Source organism: Hoplias malabaricus, chromosome 2 (genome assembly GCF_029633855.1).
Source record: "Hoplias malabaricus isolate fHopMal1 chromosome 2, fHopMal1.hap1, whole genome shotgun sequence".
NCBI lineage: Eukaryota > Metazoa > Chordata > Actinopteri > Characiformes > Erythrinidae > Hoplias > Hoplias malabaricus.
Window position 1 is genome coordinate 28,911,724 of NC_089801.1, and position 11,262 is coordinate 28,922,985.

General features: G+C 41.5%; 1 protein-coding gene across 1 annotated transcript; it reads left to right on the forward strand.

Moving 5' to 3' along the window:
* The first annotated feature begins 285 nt into the window (after positions 1-285).
* On the forward strand, positions 286-10,805 carry tbx3a (T-box transcription factor 3a). The gene is made up of 7 exons (XM_066659753.1): positions 286-1,585; positions 3,426-3,693; positions 4,415-4,561; positions 5,532-5,608; positions 6,310-6,467; positions 7,576-8,210; positions 9,442-10,805. Exons 1-7 carry the CDS (start codon positions 1,173-1,175, stop codon positions 9,877-9,879), a joined length of 2,136 nt encoding a protein of 711 aa, XP_066515850.1. The 5' UTR covers positions 286-1,172; the 3' UTR covers positions 9,880-10,805.
* Positions 10,806-11,262: the final 457 nt, after the last annotated feature.

Here is an 11,262-nt window from a genome sequence, read left to right on the forward strand (position 1 = left end):
CAGCGCCGTTCCCGCCGCAGCCGCCGACTTCCCAAACACCTTTTTATAAAGTCTTCAGTCTTCTCCCCTCCACCCTCCACCGCGAGCTGTTAAAACCACGCCTCCAGAGGCGCGCAATTGGTCCCGAAAGCGTCAAAGAGCCAATCAACGCGAGGCGAGCGTCCACACGTCCGCGCCGCCGCGCCGCCGCGAGCTTTACGCAGTTCACTAGAAGCGGCGGCAGCGTCTCGTGTGCCTCGCGTTCGCCTCGCCTCCCCTCGCGCTCGCCTCGCCTTGCCTCGAACTCCAACTCCGAATCCCACTCACGGAAATGTGCGTACGCGCGGATCAGCCAGGAAGGAGAGAGTGTCCCCGCGCGAGGAACTAGCCGAACGAGAGGAAGGGTCGACCATCGAGGGTCGCGGAGATCCTGAAGGCGCGCGCTGAAGCAATGTCGACTTTGAACGGGATCGGAGTGGCGCGATCGCTTTGGCTGTTGCTTTGACTTAAGCGTCCCACACACACACACACTCAACACACACTCAACACACACATGCACGCGCCGACGCCTTCGAAGACAGAGTGCACAGTGAAGATTTAATGGATGGCCCCTTTTCTCTTCGCTTTCTTTTGCAGCCAATTTGGTGGGCAACCGTTTAACGAATAAAGCAGCGCGGGACAGTGGATGATTAATTATTTGCTGGAGATTTCTTCGCGGAGGACTTTAAAATTAAATGAAAACTGAAGAGAGTACGAGTTCCTTTCTAGGCAGAACGTAAGTCTTATGGGACTTGAGGGACTAAACTTCTGGATACAGTAAAGACCTCTAGGTCGAATCAGAGTAGTAGGTTCTTGCTTGCATTTGTGGGGACCTCTAAAATCGTAAGTAAGAGCACTAGTAAGGGCTTGTTGTTGCTGGAGGACCCTCTCAAAACTGGATGAAGTATGAGCCCTAGTCACAGCCTTAGTTCCCTTTAAGGCCTTACGGTTTTGTGTTTGTTTGGGGTTTTTGTTTTTGTTTACTGGTGGAAAACTTCGAAAAGACTGGATAAAAGAACTGCCGTCAACACAACACAACCTCCGCTTCTTGTTTTTAGAATACCTCTAAAGCCTGGAGAAGTAGACCACCAGCTAGAACCCTAAACATTTTCCCCTTTGAGACACAACGTACTCTGAGAAGCGCGGGGCCTTGAATGAGCTTCCCGATGAGAGATCCAGTCATCCAAGGCTCGAGCATGGCGTATCACCCGTTCTTGCCTCACCGCGCTCCGGACTTCGCGATGAGCGCCATGCTGGGGCAGCAGCCACCCTTCTTCCCCGCTTTGGCGCTACCCCCGAGCGGCTCTCTGTCGCTGCCAGGCGCGCTGGGGAAACCCATAATGGAGCAGCTGATGAGCGCCGCGGACAGCGGCCTGCACTTCTCGTCTTTGGGCCACCAGGCCGCCGCCGCTGCTGCTGCCGCGGCTGCGGCGCACCTCCGCCCTCTGAAGAGCCTCGAGCCCGACGAGGAGGTGGAGGACGACCCCAAAGTGCACCTGGAAGCCAAGGAACTGTGGGAGCTCTTCCATAAGTGCGGAACCGAAATGGTCATCACCAAATCAGGAAGGTAAACATGACGCTATTTACGAGGGAAAAAATAAGTTATAAAATAAAATAAAAGTTGGGAGTTTAAGAGTCGACCAATATTAGATTTTCCAGTTTAGAATAAAGATACAGGTACAGTATAGTAAATACTGTACACATATTACAGTCTATTAATGGCTTTAAATTTGTTTATTACAGGTTATAAATTCAATCATACACAGCTAGAAATCATGAATAAATAGTTATAAACCATAAATTAGCACTCATATACCAGGTTCAAGGTACCAGGGGAAAACAACTGTGGGAAGGAATAGAAAGGAAGGGAGCAAAAATATTCTACACAAATATAATAAAATTCAAACCAATTAATAAAAAAGAACTAATGAAATATTGTATATAAAATTATTTCTGATAATTACAATATTTATACTATAACACTCAAATACAATAATTCTTATAAAATGTTTATAAATTGCTAATAAACAGAGCAACGCTCATCTGTTTTTCTGATGAATATTAATATAAATATTTGATTAACCTGACAGATATAATTCTGAATGACGAGAAGGACTAACTGTAATAACCAGAGCAGAGACTGACCAATGACTGTGAGCTCACTTGGCAAGCAACAGGTCACTGTTCACTGTTACGCTTTTATCCATGTATTGTGGTTGTATATGAATTATTTTTCAAGGTGTTTATGACCTTATTAACAGCCGTTAATAAACTCTTTGTAAACCATTCTTTAACAATGTATAAAGGAGTCTTATTGTAAAATGGTGATCGAAAACAAAATTTGGGTTCAGTTCAGAATTGAGAGTTGATCGTGTTTGGACTTATCAGGAGACACGGAGACTGTCTGCATTGACTGCACTGATTTATTGATCTGAGTTACAGACGCCTGCGAAAGTTGGGCGCCCCTGGTCAAACCACAAGCTTTTGTTGATTTTCTGAGTGAAAATAAGTACACGCCTCTGTATATGTTCATGCTCCATCGCTGATTTAGATTTTACTAAACTGAAAATAATATCAGGAAAACCTTAAACGTGAGGCAATTAATAGCTTGTGTATTTTTATGTTGAATTTTACAGATACATTTGATTTAATTTTGCTGAGAAACTATGTCATTTTTGTAGCATATTTTCACTCATTTAACCAGCAGAACTTTTGCATTCGCCTGTGGACTTTTTCACTTTTGAGCGACTTATAGTTTCGGACTGGACTCGTTTATTTCGTCTAGCTCTTATCAGCGTATGAAATAGTCACACATAGTTTTGAATGATTTTATGTGGCCTATTATCAATATACGAGCACCTAGCATGTCGATGTAATCTTTACAATTCTCAAACGTAACCCAACCTATACTATAAACGCTGCTTTGAATTCGCCCATAGCAACAATCGAATCTAATCATATTTTATGACGGCATTAGTCACTGCCTAGAGCTCATTTGTCAGTCGGGAGCTATTTTAGTGCATTTATGGTTGCTTTGTCTTGAAAATATCTTAGTTTTAAAATTACGTCATACGTTTAGCAAAATAACCCTGTTTCAATTTTTTGAAAATAGGGGTTTGTTGTTGTTGTTGTTTTTCAATGTAAACATCGCGTGATTTTCGAATGGCTGTTTTGATTTGTCGTCCTGGTGAGGAAAGAAATAGAAGTGAAGACATTCTTGACTGAGGGTTAGGCCTTCCCATGGAGGCAGAGCAAGCCAGAATAATCCTGCATTTCCTACCTAAGTATTTCCCATCTCTGCCCATTAGGTTTATCCAAACTTGAATCGTATATCCACAAAACTCAGCAGGTTATACTGAATTAATTTAGCTTGTTTATATATATTCTCATATTTCTGCTCCTTGCAGGCGAATGTTCCCTCCGTTTAAAGTGAGGTGCACTGGCTTGGACAAGAAAGCCAAATATATTCTGTTGATGGACATCGTAGCGGCTGATGACTGTAGGTATAAATTTCACAACTCGCGTTGGATGGTGGCAGGCAAGGCTGACCCCGAAATGCCAAAGCGGATGTACATTCACCCCGACAGTCCGGCCACTGGCGAGCAGTGGATGTCCAAAGTCGTCAACTTTCACAAACTTAAACTGACCAACAACATCTCCGACAAGCATGGATTTGTAAGTGGCATTTACTTCTTATTGTTATTAGTGTTGATATGACTTTCTGTTCAATTGCTTTTAATTATGATTATTCTTAATATATTTTTTCCTTGCAATTGTTATCCCTGTCTACAGTCTTTACACTGTCATCTGTAAAAAAAAATAATAATCACACACACCTTGATCAATTGCCGTATGTTTTTTTTTTCATTTTTAAGTGAAAATGAGAGAACACATCCTCTAAAGAAAACACTCCTGCACATTTTACCACACTTTGTATCATTTGCTAAACATATCATAACGAGTGTGTGGGTTTAAAATGTGGCTTGTGCACTAATGTTTTTTTTTTTCAGTTTTTTTCAGTCCACAGCAAATACACTGAATTTTTACCCAAAGGTTTTGCAGAAAAGAGCCGTAATAAAGTTGTTCCCCATATATGACTATTCCTATTTCCACTCAGAAATTCCACAAAGCGTGTCATTATACAATATCCCCAAATGTGTGCTCATTGAAACACTGTATACTTTCACTGCCATGTCGAAAGCTTAAGCAGAAATCATTCGTTTCACTCGAGTGGAAAAGCTTAGCTGAATGAAGTCTGCTAGGCCTCGGCTTGTTAGAGCAAAGGAAAAGGGAGGGGGTTGTAGCAGGGTGTCGCATGGTAAATCTTTCAGCTACTGCTGCAATCTGAAATCGCACCTTAAAAATCACAACACGCCTTCTTTTCTTCCTATTGCAGACGATTCTGAACTCCATGCACAAATACCAGCCAAGATTTCACATCGTGAGAGCTAACGACATTCTGAAACTCCCGTACAGCACGTTTAGGACTTACGTTTTCCCGGAGACCGATTTCATCGCTGTTACTGCATACCAAAACGACAAGGTAAGGTCAGATTTTAGTCTTTGTGTCGAGCTGTTTTATTTATTTATTTTTATTTTTTTTTTGTATATGACCCTAAATTGTCCGCATGTTTCTTAAACGGTTAGTAACAAGGGCGAACGCGATAGCCGCCTGTAGTGTACAATAATGGTGAAAGAGTTTTATTACACATGATTTATAAGCACAGTAAGTCTGTACTCCATATTGTAAGGTCCAAACGATCATAAAAGCACTCCTTGGGAGTATGGGTAGACATTTCAGGAATGTATGTCTTACAGGTTATCTTAATTATGTTTAATCACACGGGGTCGAGTATTTGGCAAACTAGCCCAGTTTTTTTTTTTCAGTGTGTGTGTGTGTGTGTGTGTGTGTGTGTGTGTGTGTGTGTAGGAGAGAGTAAGAGAAAGAGGAAAGAGTAACCAGAAGGGAGGGGATGTAGATCGGTTTTATGGTCTGGGGAATAGCTGAGAAAAAAAACGCCTGCATCTACATATGTGTATTCCATTCAGACTATTGATGAATATATTTTACGTAATTATCTACGTAGCTGCAGCTGATAACAGAATAGCCTGTGTGTGGGGGTGTCACGAGGTTGTAAATGTAAACGTATTTTATGAGTGGAGGTAACAGCTCCCCAGGCCACCTAGGTTCGCCAATGTGAAAAAATTAATTGGAAAAAGGCACCGGCAATAAGTCAGTCCACGCGTGATCTTGGCAAAGTAACGTGTAGTTCAACACCAACTCCATTAACTCCAACGCAGTAAAACTTCTTCGCGAGGCTTGTTTAGCTCAAAGGAAGAACTTACGCGCGATTAGCGTCACATCCTTAGATCAAACATCAATAAGTCATTGCCCGCCACGTATAAATTTGTAAATAAACGGAGAAACTGTAGTCAGACTAAAACTGATCACGTGGATGTGTATAAACACACAGGCTACTCTTATTAACTCTTTATTACTCATTGCATTTCAGATAACACAGCTGAAAATTGATCACAATCCATTTGCTAAAGGCTTTCGAGATACCGGGAATGGACGACGAGAGAAAAGGTGAGGGGAAAAAGTTTAAATAGGATAATGAAATTATTTTAAATTGTTAGCTTAAGCATTATATATTTCCTTCATGGTAATATTAGCAACACACCAATGCTACATGCTAATAATATCAATACACTAATACATTTGATACATATAGGTTCCTTTGACAACTTCTCCTTGTGGCAGCTAAATAAAATGTTTTAATTGCATTAAATTTTATTTAATTATTAGTAATAATAGTAGCTGTACTAGTAGAAGCATTAGTAATGGTAGTAGTAGAAGTAGCAGTATAATATAATTAGTACTACTAATTCTGGCAGTAGTAGTAGCATTATTAGTAGTAGTAGTGTTAGTGATAGCAGTCCACATATATCAGGTTATATCTTTTAACAAATAAACAAATCTGAATGCAAAGTAATCTAACTTCAAATAAAGTTACTGTATTTAAATTTATGCACTTGTATTTATTACTTCATTGTTTTAAAGACAAACATTTATTTCAGGATAAATGGATTTAAATCATATTTTGAGGTCTGTAACACTGCCCTATAAAATTAAGCGATATTTTGTTTGTCAAACTGATTCAACACAACTTAACCCAGCGCATTTGGAAACAGTATTACGTCACAACACGTAACCAAGAACTGCAAGCGACTATACCAGTACTTTCTAATCTGTTTAAATGGTGTGCCTGTGCTATCTTTGAACTACAGGAAACAGTTGGCGTTGCAGTCCATTCGCTCGTACGAGGAGCAGCAGAAGAAGGAGAACGGCACATCCGACGACTCCTCGGGAGAACAGGCCTCCTTCAAGGGCTTTCGCCAGGCCTCTTCTCCCGCGGTGTCCACCGCGGGTCAGCAGAACTTAAAAGGTAACACGCTTTAACATGCACCCTCCTCCCCTCTTTTCAAAAGCCCACAGGCCTATACTATAACAAGACCACCCTCACCCCTTTTCAAATAATGTCCTGTTACAGGCTGGGCTACCTGTTACTGACTCAGCTAAGGATCTGTCAGAGCACTACAAATATTTGTGTATGTGTTTCTTTATTTCAAGTTGTTTAATCGTTAATGCTGCCCACAGGGGACGTGTAAATGTGTAAATTAATTATTGCAATCAGTCAATGCTTCATAATGTTATAAAAATATGTATAAAGTTATGAGTGTGTTACATCTGGTATTATATATATATATATATATATATATATATATGTTTAAAATTAAACTCAGCCGTATTTCGTTCTAGATATATATATATATATAGATATATACTTGGCATGAATTGAATGATCATGATGCCAAAAAAGCTTACTGAACTGAATTGTATGTGTGTGTGTGTGTGTGTGTGTATTTCATAATTAAATATAACTTTAATAATAAGAAAACGTATCATGTGCAGTGTACCACAATCCGACCGGATTTCTGTATTTTTGTGTATTAAAGCATTTATAACAACTATATTATAGGTTACTAATCCTGTAATAATTGGTAGGCTAGATACAATTTCCAATAATCTTGTGTGTGTGTGTGTGTGTGTGTGTGTGTGATAGCCTATAACATATAGGTTAAATAAAACCTATATATATTACTAACATTTCTTCTTAAAATATATGTTTGATTAGATTGATAACATTTATAAACATGTAATGTAAGGTATAATGCAACTTTAATAATGTATATGTGATCTATGTCATGGACCAACATTTTAATACCTGTGTTAAATATATAACATGTGTATTGTAGGTTAGTAACGCTATAATAATATTTATAGTATTGCATACTACTAAATTTACCAGTTAATAAAAACACCAAAAAAGCTTCTACAACCCTGCCACAGGGTTTGGTATCTCTCTCTCTCTCTCTCTTTCTCTCTCTCTCTCTCTCTCTGAGTGTGTGTGTGTGTGTGTGTGTGTGTGTGTGTTCCTACTGATCAGGTTCCCGTTTTACACGAATTAACTCATTACATATCCTTAACAACAGGAGATTTCTGCGACAGTGACGAGGACAGCGACGAGGACGACAAAGACGGGCACGTGAAGGAAGGGCCTGACACCAACAAGATCTCTACCACGACCACCAGCGACGACCCCAAGGAGCACGAGCGCGCGCACAGCAGAGACCACCCGTTCAGCGAAGGCGACTCGGGGTCGCGGGGCCCGCGGACTGAGAGGAGCAGAGCGGACTCGCGCCACAGCCCCGTCACCGTCATCTCCAGCACTACGCGCTCGGCGGAGGACCTTATCAAGAGTCCGGCGCCCGACCAAAGCAAAGAGCCGCGGCCCATCAGCAAGGACGACTATATGCCGCTGACCGTGCAGACGGACAGCGGCGCGCACTTGACCCAGGGCCCGCTGCCCAGTTTCGGATTCCCTGGTCAGCAGTTCTTCAACCACTTGAGCGGAGCGCATCCGTTCCTCCTGCACCCGGGCCAGTTCAACATGGGGGGCGCCTTCTCCAACATGACCGCGGGAATGGGGCCGCTACTAGCGGCCGTGTCCACCGGAGGGGGAGGGGTCAGCACCATGGACACGGCCAGCATGGCGTCACCCTCGCAAAGCCTGACCGGAGGCCCGGGACTACCTTTTCATCTGCAGCAACACGTCCTGGCTTCGCAGGTACAACACGGTCCAACACGTGACAAACTCCATCGTCAGTAAATTTGGAAGACCCCTGGTTAATTGGCATGGTTTGATGACTGGGAGGGGGACGTGATTTACACACAGGGCCTTTGTAGATGTCCTGTAAAAAATAAGCAAAATATAAAATATTAACCAATTTTAAAAAGCAGTATGTCATTATATTATAACGGGACATACATATTTTACCCAATATATAATACTATTTCCAATAATTTCCACTCAGCCAAGGACAGAAGCTGTAGCTTAAAATGTGAACGAACTGAATTAATTTAATAGGAAATCAACAACAACAAAAAAGAAACAAAATGTCCTAGGATATCCACACTGTAGTATTCTATTTACACAGCTGTCATGGCTATATGATTGTCTTTGAGTTAGATAACTAAAGGTGTGGCTTTAGACTTGAGTGTGTTTTAATAGTTCTCTTATCCTTGCTCATAAATCACGAGTACCAAACACTGCCTATATTTATCCTATATGTCTAGATATATACATTACATGCATTATAACAGTAATCACTGGAGAGGTGCCAGCTTGCTGCATTCTGTGTAGAGTATTTGAGATGTGTGAATGAAAGACATTTTTAGACGTTTATATTTATACTCCAGGAAAACTAATTTGTCAAATTTATAAAACACAGAAGTGCTGATGTTTTTGTAAATATATTTTAGTCGAAATGTAGCTATCGATTGGGCTAATGTCCTATTATCAGTAATGGAAGCGTTAGTGCATTAAATAGTCATGATGTCTATTTTAACAGGCTTGGGTTGTATCACAATAAGGTGATTTTTAAAAAACATTGGGGGCATGTGTACAGTGTGTGTACTGGTTTTTATCATTAGTGTTAAGGAAATGTGGTAGTTCTCAATCAAAAATTGCCACGATGTCTAGGAATATTTGAGTAAAAATCAAATTTAGCAATTTAAGAGAAATGTACGCAAAAATTACACCAATATCCAAAGCTAAATGCAAAGTTTGGCAGTGGAGCTGAGACTAATACGAGGTGACACACACTTCCATTACTTGTTAGCCTCGTAGCTCGAGTGTAAAACCAGGCTACACAATCAGACATGATCTCCTGAACATGTCGTGGCTGATCGTCTACTTTCCCTTGAAGCTAGTTTTCATTTGTTTGTTTGTTCTTGGTTTGTTTTCAACCGCCAGAGATTTTTTTTGTCTAAATATCTCTCCCATCTTCTCCACGCAGGGCTTGGCCATGTCCCCGTTCGGAGGTCTGTTCCCGTACCCGTACACGTATATGGCAGCAGCTGCGGCCGCCTCCTCCGCAGCCTCGTCCTCGGTTCACCGCCACCCGTTCCTCAACGCGGTGCGTCCGCGCCTCCGTTACAGTCCATACACCCTGCACGGCGTACCGGACACCACACTGCTCACCACAGCCGTGCCTCCCGCGGGGGGCGGCGCCATTGACCTGAAGGCGGACGGCTTGGCCTCGAGCCCCGCGTCCGCCGCGCTGGACTCCACCTCCGAAGTGACCAGTCGCTCGTCCACTATGTCCTCGGGCTCTGTGTCGCTGTCGCCCAAAGCGGCGCATGAGAAGGACTCGAGCAGCGAGCTCCAGAGCATCCAGCGCCTGGTCAGCGGACTGGACTCAAAGCAGGAGAGAGCGCGGAGCGTCTCTCCGTGAGGTCAGCTCCGCAACGGAGACTGTTGAGTGACCACCGCGGCGGACACTGCAAACACGGATTGTGTACGACGACGCCCTTCTAGCGAAAGCGGGTTTACAATACGGACCTACATTGGGGAAAAAAAGAAACAGGGGACGTTAGGTTTTCAAATGCACTTTGGTGATAACACAAGACAAATCCAATCAGTTCAGTCGTGTGCAAAGGTTGTGGCAGCGTTGGTCAAACACCATGGTTGATTTTCACTGTTGATAAGTGGAAAAAAGAACGTTCAGTTTCACATATTGAAAAATAAAAATCTTCAGTACAGTTAGCACAACAGGCCATTTACAGTAATTCCCTACTTTCATTTAGAAACTCCAAACAACATGGTCGTAGACCAACTATTGCACACGACTGTATACATGACTTTTCTGTTGTTGTTGTTGTTGTTGTTATTGTTGTTAAATTAAAATACCAACTAGAACTATTTCCCCTATCCTTAATTCAATAGAATACCATAGAAGTATTGAAAGTGAACAGCTTGCCTGAAGATGGAATAAGCTGCTGCTGTCCTACGTTTCACGTCAACTTGCTGGGGTGACCATGGATTCGTTTAATATGCACTCTCCATATGGTTTTAGTTTATTTGGATATCTCTTTCTACCTTATACAGACTGCTGTGTTTGAAATAAAATGAGTAATTATTTTACGAGTTGGAAAGCTGGTTTGCATGTCATATGTCACACGTCACAAATCTCGGTTTATTGAAATGTCTTTGTTGTTTTATTTTGGTTGAATTTGTTTTTAATTATTATTATTATTATTATTATTATTATTTTGGATTACCAAATACACACCAAGAGCTCAATAAAAGTGACACAGTGCTTGCAATATTAAATAACGGGTTCATATATCCACCTCATGGAAGGAACAATTGAGAGTTTGAGAAGACCATTGTGTGTGTGTGTGTGTGGGGGGGGGGGGGGGGGTGGGGGGGGGGGTAGTAAAATGAAAGTAAATATTGGGCCAAGGTTTTTTTAGCCATTTATAAAAAGTCCCAATGTTGTCCCAATCATCACTTACTACAATGGTTTAAACCCACTTGTAGGCTACGGTACAAGAACTGCATCACTGAACCCAGCATTGAGATTATCAGAGGGAAAGGGAATCTAAACACCAACGGACATGGTTCTAATGACTATAATGTAAATAGTGACATATACTGTAGCTACAAAATATTTATGTAATTATTTCATATGGATATTGCGTGTAAATATAATGGAGTTTGTTTCTTCTTGGGGAGCTGTCCTTAATTTATTGTTGATATACCTGTGTACAAAAAAAATAGTTTGTGAGGTATTAGCATTGTTTATGACATTTTTTCTCATTTTACATCCCTCTGA